The following is a 15,383-nucleotide window of genomic DNA, read 5'->3' on the forward strand; positions in this document are numbered from 1 at the left end:
GTGAAGGTACTTGACTAGGAAGCCATGAGAGAAAGCAAAGCACGACTCGTGACTCTGGGAACATGTGCGAATTGAAGTTGAAACACTCTAAACTCCCCTTTTGATTTTTTTTCTCCTGAAGCTAGAAACACACAAAACAATTCGGCATTTAAACACGTTTCCAAATAAGTGGATATGGCTGATGGCAGAAGTAACACTCGGCCGAGCCCTAACGAGACGGCACACAGTCGCGAGGCGACAGTCGGGGCTCGGTGGCCGGGAGCTCTGGGCGTCCGCTCTCCGGGCGCCGGCTCCCCCGGGGGTTGCGCAGCCCGTGGGCCCCGAGGAGGCGCCCGAGCGCGGGGCGCGGGAGGAGGCAGCCGGTCCGGGCGGGGCAGCGCTCGTCGCCATGGCAACGGCGTGAGCCGCAAACAGCCGCGCCAGCCGGGCGACCCGCGGCCGGAGCGGACGCCGGGAAGCAACGAGGCCGGGGGAGGACGACGGCAGAACGGCGGAGCCCAGCGCGGGCCGGCCGGCCTCCACCAGCCCCCTGTCCCCGAGGAGCGCCGGAGCGCAGCGCCATGGACAAACCGGTAGGCTGCGCGCTCGCCCTGCGCGGGCCCCGCGCGGCTCCCACGCCGGCCGCCCTCGCGGCGCATGCGCGGCGCCTTGCCGGCCGAGCCCGGCGCTCCCTCCGCAGGGTGCGCTCGCTGGCGGTGCCCGCGGGCTTCACCTCCGGGGCTGGGGCGTGAAAGCGCTTCCAGGAGTTTGTGGGGCTAGAGTTGCTGGGTTATGAGTTTGGCAGCTTTTCTCAGGGGTGGTGGTCCATCGTGCCCCCCAGGGCATCCCTAGCATGCAAAAGCCATAGGCTCCTACCTCATTCCTGTATCTTCAACCCCTCCTCCCTCCCTCTTGCGGAAAGGCCACTTGGTGGCGGTCGGTGGCGCGGCCCCAAGCGACCCATTGTCCCATGGCGAGCATCAGGGATATCCAGGTGTGGCGGAGGCCGCTTCGGTGCGAAGTTTGCTGGCTGTTACTAGCTCTCATTGGCCCTGGGGTTTGGACGAGAGCGAATGTTTAGTTCTCTTGGAGAGAGCGGGCGGCAGAGGGAGTGGGATGGTGTGCGCACAAAGCCCCATTAGGTGGTTTCCTTAACGTCTTTTGCAGTTATTTGCCTCGGTGCACAGCAGATGAGAAAGGGCTGGAGACCTACGTGCATTGAAATCAGCTTTCATTTCCAATGGCTTTGTGCTCTTTCTCTCTCAAATGGATATTGTGGGGTGAAAAAAACCCCAGTACTTGCTTTTGCATTTATCTTCGAGGGAGATGGTACTTAACATGTATTTTTCGCTTACACTCTCTATAGTTCCACAACTAGAGGAATCTATTACGCGAATCATGAACTATGCACCCTAGTCAATAAAATCTGCATCACGATTTAATAAATGTAGATGTACACTTATTTAATTAAGAGCAGTGTATGTAGTTTATGTGAGTTCACTTCAACGTTTTCCTCCTCTCTGTAGATATTTACCTTACTCAAAATTAGCCGTTTTATTCTTGTGAGCATCTTTTATGGTATTCATATTAATGTCCTTATTTTTCTATGATAAATATGTTATAAGTACTTGGAATTTCCAATATATATCTATTTTGTGTTTCATTAAGACAAATTCTCATTAGTTCTTTTTCGTCTTTTTAGTGACTTCCCCCCATTTTCCGTCAGAGAAAAGAGAGACCCTGAAATGACGGAGGGCATTGCTATGTGTAATACCAGTAAACCAATGGCTTTTTTGCATCTTACTTAACAAAAATCCATATATTATATAATCTTACATACATTTTATCCTCTCAGGATATAAAACATGGCTATCAACCTTATACCATGTTCTTATGCTTTATTATGCTTGCTTTAATATTGAAAAAATTAGGTCACTAAAGCAGTATTGTTCCAATTTCATAAAAATAAAAAAGGGTGGCTCAGTCGGTTGGGGTTGGGCGTCCGACTTCGGCTCAGGTCATGATCTCATGGTTCGGTGGGTTCCAGCCCCGCATCGGGCTCTGTGCTTACAGCTCAGAGTCTGGAGACTGCTTCGGATTCTATGTCTCCCTCCCCCTGCCCCCTCCCCCCTCCCCTGTTCACGCTCTCCCTCTGTCTCAAAAATAAACATTAAAAAAATTTTTTTTAAATAAAAAAAATAAAGAAGGTTTGTAAATATGTATAGAAGACAGAATAAAAGGACATCCACCAAAATGTTGATATTGATTATCTCTGGCTGGTGGCATTAAAGAGGAATTTAATTTTCTTTAAACTTTTTCTATAATGAACATACATATGATAAATATATAAATATTTATACATTTTAATATAAATTATGTATTTAAATATGTAAAATCACATTTAAATAGGATATAGATATATGAGGTCAATTATAAATGATAAATATTTATATTTATAGGGATTTTGTAGTTAGAAAAATTATAGGGAAGAATGCCCCTTAAATGTTTTCATGACTTTCTTCCTCTAGAGCAAACTTAGCATTCCTTTGTAAATATTTTTTTTTAAAGATTTTGTTAAATAATTTTTTTTTAATGTTTATTTATTTTAGAGAGAGAGAGAGAGAGATTGTGAGTGGGGATGGCCACAGAGAGAGGGAGACACAGAATCTGACGCAGGCTCCAGGCTCTGAGCTGTCGGCACAGAACCCGATGCCGGGCTTGAACTCACAAACAGTGAGATCAGACCTGAGCTGAAGTTGGATGCTTCACCGACTGAGCCACCCAAGCGCCCCAAGATTTTATTTTTAAGTAATCACTAGACCCAATGTGAGGCTGGAGCTCACAACCCTGAGGTGAAGAGTCACAGGCTCCACCCACGGAGCCCGCCAGGCGACCCCTCCTTTGATAAATGTTTCTGTTTTCTGTTGTGCACACTGGTCACCCTGCAAACACTGTTTTGCAACTTGTGAGCTCTCCCTCAGCTAAGAGAGCAGCCTGGATTTTATGTAAATTGGAACTGGAAGGTGGTAAATGAGCATGCCCAGATAGATCAACGTGAAGCGCAGCAAGAATGAGAGAAATGTGCAGCTCTGTTTCCCAAACACTTTTGGTGACCTCATCAAGGCAGGTGATTGCCCTAAGCCCAGGCTGATGTGGGAAGGGTTTTAGCAGCTGTAAAAATTTATCACGGAAGCTGCAAATATGGTTTCTTTGGTTACATTATTTAGAAAATATGGAGAGAAATAGACACAGACACAAAGTTAAGGCATACACATGGTTACATCTGTGAAATGTGCCTGGAAAGAACCTTCGATTCCTGGGGGAAGTCAGGGGTCCCCCTGCTTTTCTCCCAGGTCCAGGAAAGAGCATGTCTGAGGCTGGTACCAGCATTAGAAGAAGGCTGCTGGGAGTGTGGCCATTTCGAGGAATTGGTTCCCGCTGCATAAGGAATGCTAGGAGGAGGTTCACCTGTTACATTTCCTCCTTTAGTCATGCTAATCTCTTTCCTGGCACTGAGCTCCTGTGGCCGTTTATTTGTATACCTCTGTGCTGTTTGCATTTGGCTTTACTTTTTGTAGCCTTACTTTTAACCAACAGACCAAAAAAAAAAAAAAAAAAAAAAAAAGGCTCCAACAACTGCTCACTCATTTCTTTGTGAATAAACTTACCAGTAGCTTCAACTTAAGAGTGAATGGCCGACCTAGGATATGCTGCTTTCCCTGACTGTTGAGTTATTCTCCTGCGAGGAGACGAGCGTTGCACATCGTGTGTGGAGTTTGTCCTCTCCTCCCAGGGACAGGCTCACCCCACTGCCGGCTCCCACGTGTGGTTTGGCGTCGGGGAATCTGCTGAATGAAAGCTTCCTTTTTAGCATTTACTCCTCCCTAGAAAAGATGTTTGAGTGAGGCTGGGATAGGTAGGGAAGGTGGTATCAGAAGATGATGGAGCGGTTCAGTTCTACTCAACGAGCGCACCTGCTATGTTTCAAACAGTGTGGGAAGTGCACTGGGGACCGTGACTTTGGCTTTCTTCCTCCCTTCTCCCATGTTTCCGTCTCTTCCTTTCTTCCTTTATCTCTTTTTCCGTATCTCCTTTCTTCCTTCCAGGCCTTCCTTCCCTCCCTCCCCCCCTGTTCCTTCTTTTCTTCTACCATTTGTGTGGAGTGTTTTCTGGCAGGCCCTTTTCTCAAATTTTCCTTTGTGACTCTGAAGCTTCCCTAACACTCACTACACACGTAATGATATTTTCCCCCTTTTCTTGTGGGGACCAAATGAGACGAACAAATTGTGACTGTTGCCTGCTGCTTTCGAGTAACTTCCAGTGAGCTCAGTGCATCTGTCTGGCAGGAGATGGATAAATGGATAATAACCTATTGAGAAGGGACAGAGGACATGTGATACTTGTCGGATTCCTATAAGGACTCCGTCCAAAGGCTATGCTATTTTAATAAGTCATTTAGAAGAAACCTGCCCTTGTATCTACCCTGGATGGGGTAAAAGAATGATGATTGGATTCCCATGGGCCAACATTTGGGCCTCCGAGGAGGTAATGTGGAGAGTCAGAATGTCTTTCTTTTGGGAAGTAGCTTCCAGGTAGGGCTTGGCTGTGGGATGTGGGCAAAGCCGTCCATGTCACCCCCATGGAAATGGTTGTAGGCTTCCTTGGAATGCTTGGGCATTGTGGAAAGCAAAAAATCTTACTCACGGAGGTCTGAATGCTCTGCGGGCAACTTCTGAACCTTGTGTAGCCAATTCGGCGTAAAGAATAGAAGTGTGCGGTACCCTGGTGTCCTGAAATGTCCACATTATTGTTCATTACAAAGAAACACAGGAAAGCCTAGCTCAGAGGAAGCAGTCATCACTAACTCTGGCAGTGTTCCCCCTAAGAGGGTTGACTGAGTGTCATGAACTGTGCTGGGGACTGGGGAGATGTTGGGGAAAAAATAGACCAGAGTCTTCGTCTGTGTGTGAAGCTGACAGCCTGGTGGGGAAGACAGTGTGACAGGGCATAGAAGGGGGCCAGTGAGAGGTGGGAGAGGTCAGGAGGATAGAGCTCTCCAGCCAGAGCAAATGGCCCCCCGGGGGTGGGGTGGGGGACTAGATAGGGCCCTGATGACCATCACTGAGACAGAAGGAAAAAGAACACTCCCTTCTGTAAGTTCATGATGCTTACAATTTAGTAAAAAGATACCAATATAACCACATGGCGGGTTTTGATAAGTATCACAGCAGACGTGCTTACCAGGGGTTGAGCTGATTTGTCTTCTGGAATTCATATGTTAGGGTCCTAGCCCCCAGGACCACTGAATGTGACTGTATTTGGAGATAGAGCTTTAAAAAAGGTAATTAAGGTCAAATGGGGACAAATATGTAGGCCCTAATCTAATAGGGTCGGTACCCTTAGAAGAAGAACGCATTAAGCCACAGACGCAGAAAGACCTCAGGAGGCCATGGTGACGAGGTGGCCGTCTGCAAGCTAAGGGGAGAAGCCTCAGAAGATACCCAGCCTGCTGACTCCTTGATCTTGGACTTTTAGACTCTGTAACTGTGAGAGAATCAATTTCTGCTAAGCCACCTAGTTGGCGGTATTTTGTTATAGTAGCCTGAGCAAACATCCACCATGCCAAACAGTTGGCACGAATTATCTCAGTGAATCCCGGTTACAGTGTGGTGAGGTAGGTGCCGTCACGATCTTCATCTCCACAGCTGAGAAAATCAAGGCTACGAGCTCACCATCCCAGCGGGAAGACAGGCACGCCACACACCGCCGAAAATCCCCGACACGTTAAAGTGCAAACCCGCTCGGCACAGAACGTGTGTGATTGTCATGGCCGCACGGCACAGGGGCATCAGTGTGGGGCAAGACCTCAAACTGCCCTCCGTCAGCCCCTCGGAGTCCTGTCTAATGACCGTCTTTCGATGGGGAGCTTCTGGAATGTGGTCAGCCCACCTGCATCCATCCGGGTTCAGTGCCCCTTGTGTGATGGATGGATGCTGCTGAACATGGACCGTGGCCCACGCACCTGCACAGCTGTTCCAGGTGCCCCCGAGGTAGCAAACAGCTGGCCTCACGGAGAGAAGAGATGTTCCAGGCAATGTGGTGATGGCAGCAGACGGACAACTGAGGTGAGCAGCCGACTTGGAGCAAAGAGGCTGAGCCTGGTTAGGAGCTCTCAGATGGAGGTCGTTCTTCTCGAACCGGGTTCCTTTTCCATCCATGCTTGGAAGTGGAGAAGACGGTCAGCTCCGGGTGGCTCCTTTAGTAATAATGCCAAAGGGTAGGATAACCTTTTTTTCCGTGTCCGGTCAGTCTTTGATTGTAGGTAGTTGTTGTGTCTGGGGTTGGGTATCTTTTCGTATCTGCCACGTAGCGGGAGTCATTTTATAGCAGGGTTCCCACTCTTTTGTCTTTGTTTTTCGTGGTGCGATGGACTGTTTTGCCGAAGTTTCTTGTAGTCATGATTTTAAAGGTCTGTGTTTCTTTAATGTATCAAACTTTCTCAGCTATTAGAGAATTGAGGAGGGTGATTTTTCCAGGAAGGTCAATATAAATAATTAATGATCTCAGTGGTAGAATTCCTTTTCAGGGAGGAAATTGTCTTTGTTTGGGAAAAACAAATGAATGCAGTTAAGTCACTAGAGAAAGGAAATGAGACCTGAGGGTAAAGCCAGGACAGCCCAGGAAAATGGCTTGTGGCAAGTTCATTGTCTGGCAATGGTGGGAGGTGAGGGGTGGAGGAGATGTGAAGGCCCCGGAGGGAAGGCTGGGGTGCCCATGGATGGAGGTTAGACAGGTGAGCTGGAAGTCATGGAGGGAACCCCCACGCCGGGCCAGGGAATGCTGGCTGTTCATTTGGAAATTGTCTTCCCAGTTCTGACCTCTGGGGGGGGGGGGCGGGGGGGTCTGCCATATGCATGAGCCACTGTGTGCTTTCTGGAGTTTGAGCCATGGGCCATGTTATACTTTTGTCTCCATCCCTGCACATCTTCCTCTGAACCTTGGAGAAAGAAGCTCAGAGCTGGAGGTGATCCTGAGCCCTTCAGTCCCCTGGGGGCCGGTTGAAGTCTTGGGGAGCGCACAGAATGGGTGCTCTGGCCAGGTTCATCTTGATCCCAAGAGGCTAGAGCATCACAGCTAACTGCTGGCTCTCTCACTGTGTGGGGATGTGACTATGAATTACTGATGCTGATTCCAGAACCAGATTTACCATGAAGTAAATCTTTCTATAGCCATACTCAGGCTTTTTAAACTGTTTTTGAGGATTCATTTTATTTATGCTCTTATGCTATGAGAGGAAATACCTATATCTATCTCTATTCTGATGCAGAGTATAAATGCTTAAAAATGTTTAACCAAAGAGTCTTTTCATGAGACCAAATTCTGTGAAATCTGCATTTTGTTACCGTTTCAGTAACAATAGAGTGGATGAAATATTTGACTTTCTGAGAGTCAAAATATTTGACTTTTGCTGAGAAAATTAATTTCAGAATGTCTTGGGTATTTAGTTCTCTTTTCCTAGGCTTGTGTAGACCCAGAAAGTTAACAATGAGAAACCCCTCCCCATCAGTTTATTTATTACCTTTAAAATATGTTCTTAAGGGTGCCTGGGTGGTGCGGTTGGTTAAGCGGTTAACGTTCGACTTCAGCTCAGGTCATGATCTCACAGTTTACAAGTTCGAGCCCCGCATCGGGCTCTGTGCTGACAGCTCAGAGCCTGGAGCCTGTTTCGGATTCTATGTCTCCCTCTCTCTCCGCCCCTCCCCTGCTCATACTCTGTCTCTCTCTCTCTCTCAAAAATAAATAAAAACATTAAAAAATATATATATGTTCTCCCATGGGGCGCCTGGGTGGCTCAGTTGGTTGAGTGTCCGACTCTTGATTTTGGCTCAGGTCATGATCTGGTGGTTCATGGATTCGAGCCCTGTGTCAGGCTCTGGGGCTGACAGCATGGATCTTGCTTGGGATTTTCTCTTTCCCTCTCTCTGCCTGCCCCTCCCTGACTCTCTGTCTCCCCCCAAATAAATAAATAAACATTAAAAAAAACCCAAACAAACTAAGGGGTGCCTGGGTGGCCTAGTCCGTTAAGCATCGACTTCGACTCAGGTTACGATCTCATGGTTCGAGGGTTTGAGCCCTGCGTCAGGCTCTGTGCTGACAGCTCAGAGCTTGGAGCCTGCTTTGGATTCTGTGTCTCCCTTTCTCTCCTGGCCCTCCTCTGCTTGCGCTCTGTCTCTCCCTCAAATATAAATAAATTAAAAACAATTAAAAAGAAAACAAACTAAAATATGTTCTACCTGCTCAATGAGAACATTTAGAGGGAGTAATGTATAGTATATTTAACTTCTTTTCGAACATCTTGTAGCATCGACATCATGATTACATTGGCTTCGTTAACTTCATAATGACTTAGGGACCTATTCTGATCTCTGTTAGAATTTTAGATTCTCCATTTTAAAGCTAAGCGTGTGCAGACAGGCACCAACAAGGAAACAGGTGGGTGCACATTGCCTATTCATTGAGGATGTTAATCATACCCCATGTTTGTGACTTCCCATTGCCCTTTCATTGGGTTATATATACTTCTAGGGTGTTAATGAATAACAAAAATAGATTTTCACTTCTCAAAAAAGAGCTTCAGTGTTTCTGGGATAAATAAGGCATCCGAAGAAGCAAATGGGTCACTGCCTAGCGGTGTCTTTTGGGTGGTTTGTTCAGTAGAGGAGTCTGACTGAATACGTTTTACCTCAGAAGTTGTAATTGTCTCGGTGACTATGCAAATATATGCCCAGTGAACTAGTTTTAAATCTTATTATAAGATTTAAGAATGGCTAATAATGTACTCTTACCTTCTTGATCTCTTAGTATTGGGAAATCACATTAGATGAGAATGACTACCAATAGCCTGCCACTTCTTCATTAAGTATGTTACGCAGGTACAGATCCATCACAAGGGGAATCCCCTGGAGATAAATATAAATTCTTGCGGTGGAATTTCTTAAACACAGACTTTTAGAGTCAGCGTTTTTAGGCCATGGCACCAATGTGAAATAAACAAGGCCCAGCACATAACTAGTAAATTGGTAAGTGCAGAGAAATTAGGTTGATTTTTATGTGTTTTTGGGGCGCCTGGGTGGCTCAGTGGGTTAAGCGTCCGACTTCGGCTCAGGTCACGATCTCCTGGTTTGTGGGTTCGAGCCCCGCGTCAGGCTCTGTGCTGACATTTCAGAGCCCGGAGCCTGCTTCCGATTCTGTCTCCCTCTCTCTCTGCCCCTCCCCCACTGGCACTTTGCCTCTCTCTCTCTCTCTCTCCCTCTCTCTCAAAAATAAACATTGAAAGAAAAGATTTTTATGCGTTTTTGTCAAAGGCTAAAGAACAAAGATTAGGTACAAATGATCTTTTAAAGACAGTGATACAGAAATTCTGAAAAGACATATTACGGTCTTTCCTTCATTCTTTATCTCTGTCCTTGTCTGGGTTTCTTAAAGGTGCTATGCGCGGTCTTCTGGGTAGTCTGGGAATACGGTGGATGTTATGGTGAGGGTCTGAGGTGCACAGTGGGATCAGTATACCTGTCGGGGAGAGGATGAAGATAATCGATCGTCTTTGGCCGACCACTGGGTTTTGAGGAATTCCAAGTATCAAAGCTGCTCAAGCAGCAGCCGCTGCCCATCCAGTCTTTGTGGACGTGGACCAGACAAACCCCTCATTCTCTGGAGAGTTCCTTGTAACAAGACTTGGCGTTTGCAGCGACACGAATGATATATTTTAAAACTATTTAATCCTTTAAAAAAAACCCAGCTTAATCCTCGACTATTTAAAAAAATACCCGTTTCCCGGAAGGTAGGTTAGCAGATGAGCTGAAAGGGCCACATGAACTCACTTTTTGTGAGTTTATGACACCACCTTGCCACGCTTTGGGCTTGGGTCTTCATCTCCTAAACAGCACTTGCTTTGTTTGTGTTAAGATTACCTCTTCAAAACGTCAGTTAATTCCTGCTTTGTGTCCCGGGGGGTATCACAGCGAAATAAAGATCTTACTTCATGTTTGTTTCAGGTGACACTCAAACTTCTTTACAAAATTTAATCCTGGCCATGATTCTGAGACAAAGATGCATTCACCACTTTGGCAGAGGGGGATTTTTGCCCAAAGTCCATGCTGAGGGACCGAGGAAGTAAAGAGATGGTTCTCGTCCTGTTTTCAGACTTCGTGAGTTTTGACCTGTGTTTGCGTCTTCTGCCTCAAATCAGAAACCCCAGCGCCGGAATTGTGAACAGCCTCCGCATCCCACCCTGCTGACTTCTCTCTTCTCCCTCCTCCTTTGCTCCAGGCTTCTTTCTGTCCCTCCTCTCCCCTTCCTCCCCCCAGCTCTCCCCTGGCCCTCCACCCTGTCCCCTGGGCTCTGATCTCCCTGAGGAGCTCCATGGGGCCAATGGGAATGATTCAGGCCCATGTCCCCTCCTCTGACAGTGCTGGGTGGCCCAGCCCTTCCGGCCGTCTGGCGGAGCCTGCTGGTCTGTGCACACATAGACTTCATTGGTTAACTTTCAGCCCTTGGTCTTGAAGGAGACAGACTTAAAAGAGTACCAGATAATATTTATGGTTTCCTGTGCGTTCAGCCGGGCATAACACCTTTTCCTTTTTCTTTTTTTCTTTCTTTTTTTTTTTTTCTTAACACATTTTGGTTTTCTTTTACTTAGTTAAGAAAAAATTGTGACTTCCATGCTAGTCGGGTTGAGGCATGCGGTAGGGGCACAGTCCAGACTTGTAGGGTAGTGATGGAGATTCAGCCCCTCGACACTGTTGTGCTCTGAGAGGGGCGGGGAGCTAGTGTGAAGTAATGGGGGACGAAAGAGGAAAAGGAAAAATCAGAGCCTCTTATTTAAGACATTTCACTTGCATGTTTCTGGATGCTTCCAGTTAATTTATTTAGGATTAACCACTTCAATGTTTGTTACCTGTTTTTCAGTTTAATTTTTTCCTTTTCCTTTTTAAAAAGCCAGATTCCCTTTAATAATAAAATTTTAGAGGCATTAAATGATCTTTTAAAGTTCGTTAAAGCCCATGCGTATTTTTCCCCATGGCACGGTTTCTTTCCCTCTGCCTTACCTCCCTACCTCCCTTCTGTCTTCATTCTTCTTTTGCTTCCTTTCTTTTTCATTATTATTTTAATTTATTTTTCTCTTATGTTATTAGTTAAGAACATAGACTCTGGAGCCAGATCTCCTGGGTCTGAATCCTGGCCAAACTGTTCATTAGCTGTGTGACCTCGAGTAGGTAACTTGACCTCTCTGTGCTTCAATGTGTTAATGTATAAAAAATGGGGATAGTAACAATAGCGACTTCATAGTCATGTGGTGAGGATTGAGTTGGTATTTATAAAGTGCTTAGAACAGGGCCCAGTAAAGTGTAATGCTAATAATTAAAATAAAAAAATAAAAACAAGACAGAAGTAAACCTAGGAAATATGGACAAAAAGAAAAAAAGAACATAAAAAATAATATGTAGGCCTATCTTTCAGTCTCAGAAATAATCACTATGAATAGTCCTTTCCCTATATGTATGTACAGGTAATTTATTTTTATTTATTTAATTAATTTATTTTTTAAATGTTTATTTATATTAGAGAGAGAGAGAGAGAGAGAGAGACAGAGAATCAAAGCAGGCTCTGCACTGTCAGCACAGAGCCCAGCACAGGGCTTGAACCCACAAATTGTGAGATCATGACCTGGGCCAAAATCAAGAGTCAGATGCTCAACTGACTGAGCCAACCAGGCACCCCTATTTGTGTTACTTTTAAAATTTATTTATTTTTCTTAAAAAGATTTTATGTTTGTAATCTCTACACCCACAATTCCAAGATCAGAAGTCATACGCTCTACCCACTGAGCCACCCAGGTGCCCTGAAATTTATTTTTATTTTGAAAATTTTTTTCTTAACAAACATTCATTCGTACTCTTGGAGCCTGATTTTGTTTCCCACTTTATAGCATGTCGTAAACATGTTTCAGTTTCATTACAATGCTTCCTTAACATGTAAGATTCTTTTTCTTTTTTTAAGTTTATTTATTTATTTTGAGAGAGAGACAGCACGAGTTGAGGAGGGGCAAAGGAGAGAGGGAGAGGGAGAGAATCCCAAGCAGGCTCCGCACTGTCAGTATAGAGCCTGATGTGGGGCTCAAACCCATGGACCATGAGGTCATGAGCTGAAACCAAGAGTCAGATGCTTCAGCGACTGAGCCATCCAGGTGCCCCTAACATGACTGTTTTTTTTTTTTTCAATATATGAAATTTATTATCAAATTGGTTTCCATACAACACCCAGTGCTCATCCCAACAGGTGCCCTCCTCAATGCCCATCACCCACCCTCCCCTCCCTCCCACCCCCCCATCAACATGACTGTTTTTTAAAAGTAATCTCTACACCCAGTGTGGGGCTCGAATTCACTACCCCAAGATTGGAAGTCGCCTGCCTAACCGACTGAGCTAGCCAAGTGCACCAACACGATTTTTAAACAGCTGTGTAGAATTCCATTGTACAGCTCTATAGCAAATTATTTTTATGAGTTTCTTATTGTGAAGCTATGAAGCATTGTTCATAAGTATTCCTAACAAAATTATAAAGAAATGAGTTCATTTATTGTGTATATATGGTCACCACATATCCCCCTGCTTCTCCTCCCATCCTGCATGCAGCACAAACACACCCTCCACTCCCTGGCTTTTCTACCTGCCTTGGGCGTCCAGTGACCCAGCTCATTACACAGCCTCCATTTCTGCCCTGGCTCTATTTGAGAAATGCTTCTTATTCCAGGAGAGGCTGTAATTCAGAATACCTTGTTTAACCAGCAAACACACAAACTCCTCCCAATTAAGGTAAAATAGAACCAAAGACCTCATCAAACACTCTAGAATAAAAAATACCTCCCTCTCAAGAATAGGAAGCTCAGACGAGCCGTAGTAAAATACACATGGCAAATGGACAAGGAAAACATTCTCTATGATTTAATAAGGCAATTTTCAACTTTCAAAATTTAGAGATTTCTTAAATTCTCAGGTTATCACAAGTAAATTTCATTTTGTCAAAAGAGCAAATTCTTATCAACCAGAGTAAGAGCAGGGCCAAGCCTGGAGTGAGTGACTCTTTAGGTAAGGAAGTCAAGAAATGGTTCCAGCCCGCCACCTAGTGGCTGTTCAGGACGCGGCTTCCTTGAATTTGGCCTTTTGGAGATTTGATTTCCATGGGGCAGGTTTCTGTCGTTCACCACTGTGTTCATTTTCCTCCAGGCCAAAGTTGTCCTTATTTGAGGAGTCCCACTGAAGCCTCTGATTAAATTGTCTCATGTTTGGTAGATAACGCTGCATTAAACTTAGTATATTTGCTAAGAGGATCTTACTTTCGTCTCTTGTGTGAGAAATAGATTGGTTTTTTACCTAATTTACCTAATTTACCTAATTTACACTCTAATTTACCAAATAGAGTGGTTTGTTACAAGGGTAACACTGGGAGGGAGTCAATTGTTTTATGTCTTGTGTTCATTACTATAGTATCTACTCTTACATCTTCAGTTACCAAAAAGAAAACTAGCCAGGAATTTTTTTCTTCTTCTTCTTATCTCTACCATATTCAGCTTCTGAGTTTACCATAGACGTCATTTCAAATAAGAACATCTTGCAATGAGTTCCCTGAAGAGCGGAGCCTGAAGGCATGGGTTTGTGTTACCAGTTTATTAGGATTGCAGTGCTAGGCATGCACCCCGATGTTTATAGCAGTGTTATCGACAACAGCCAAAGTGTGGAGATAGCCCAAATATCCATCGACAGATGAATGGATAAAGAACACGTGGTTTGTATATACAATGGAATACTACTCAGCAGTCAAAAAGAATAAAATCTTGCCATTTGCAACAACATGGATGGAACGAGAGTGAATTATGCTAAGCAAAATTAGTCAGAGAAAGAGAAATACCATATGACTTCACTCATATGTGGAATTTAAAATACAAAACAGATGAACATTAGGGAAGGGAAGCAAAATTAATATAAAAATAGGGAGGGGGACAAACCATAAGAGACTACTAAATATAGAGAACAAACTGAGGGTTGTCGGAGGGGTATTGGGTAAGGGGATGGGCTAAACGGGCAAGGGGCATTAAGGAGGACACCTGTTGGGATGAGCACTGGGTGTTATATGTAGGGGACGAATCACTGGATTCTACTCCCGGAATCATTATTGCACTATATGCTAAGTGACTCAGATGTAAATTAAAAAAAAAAAAAAGTGCAGTGCTAGGGAAGCAAGAACGAGGGAAAAGCAGAGTGAGGTGGGGGAGGAGGGAGGGTCAGTATGAGGGCGTGTCTTGTCTCTGGCCGCTTCTGGAAGCCGTCTGCTGGGACTGTGGGCCACGAGGCTGCAAGAGCCTAGGGCAGTCCAGTGGAGGGAAAGACGTGAGAATTCATTCACTTCGTGCTTCCCTTTCCCACTGGTAACATTTGCTTCATTGGCTTTAATTCCCCCGCTCTTCTGGTTGTGATCATGGCTGGTCTGGAGGCCAGAGGCATGTATCCCGGGCACCAAACAAGAGATGTCGCAGGGGTGGATGAGCCGCAACAGCTGGGGCAGACCAAGTGGCCCAGGGCCCCAGGAGCAGGTGAGGCTGCGGCCTGAGAGGTGGTGCACGAAAGCCTGGGGCTCCACGACCTTCTTAGTGTGCTGCCCCCGGATTCTGCTCACAGGAACATGTTGAAGAGCTGAATACAGACTGGTCACGGATTTTTATGTTTTCCAGTAAATGCTTCCTGCAGGATTCTTGCAGGATTCTTTTGGTCGCAAGAAACCTACGCCAACCAAAGCAGGAAAAGCAAACAGGGCAGGGTCGTGCCAGGGAATCCCCACGTGCCTGGCGATGGTGCTGGACCCCAGGGGGTGCCGAGTCAGGACTGGCAGGTGACCTGACCGGATGCTGCACACGTGAGTGCTTCACTCTTGTTCGTCTCTTTCTGAAGACTGGCTTTGTTGGCGTCCACAGCCTGCCCATAGGCAGAAGAGGCCCGCCCGTGGTTCTGAGCTCCCACATTTACAGCCGCCCAAGAGACACATTCTCTGTCAGCTCTAACTCCAAATTCCAGGGAGGAAATCTCTCTAGCTGGTCAGGTGTTCTCCTCTGATCCAACGGGCCCCATGGTGGGGTAGAGAAGCCAGGCCATTTCTTTCTTTTGCTTTTTCTTTTCTTTCTTTCTTTCTTTCTTTCTTTCTTTCTTTCTTTCTTTCTTTCTTTCTTTCTTTCTTTCTTTCTTTCTTTCTTTCTTTCTTTCCCTTCCTTCCTTCCTTCCTTCCTTCCTTCCTTCCTTCCTTCCTTCCTTCCTTCCTTCCTTTCCTTCCTTCCTTCCTTATTTAAGTTTGTT

At 45.5% G+C, this 15,383-nt stretch overlaps 1 protein-coding gene across 1 annotated transcript in view; it reads left to right on the forward strand.

The window, feature by feature from the left end:
• Positions 1-334: 334 nt before the first annotated feature.
• DNAH5 (dynein axonemal heavy chain 5) overlaps positions 335-15,383 on the forward strand; it is a 283,808-nt gene continuing 268,759 nt past the window's right edge. The window contains exon 1 of the mRNA XM_027074356.2: positions 335-572. Coding sequence (XP_026930157.2) covers positions 561-572 — 12 coding nt within the window. The 5' untranslated portion in view covers positions 335-560. The remainder of the gene's footprint in view (positions 573-15,383) is intronic.

Source organism: Acinonyx jubatus, chromosome A1, assembly GCF_027475565.1.
Source record: "Acinonyx jubatus isolate Ajub_Pintada_27869175 chromosome A1, VMU_Ajub_asm_v1.0, whole genome shotgun sequence".
NCBI lineage: Eukaryota > Metazoa > Chordata > Mammalia > Carnivora > Felidae > Acinonyx > Acinonyx jubatus.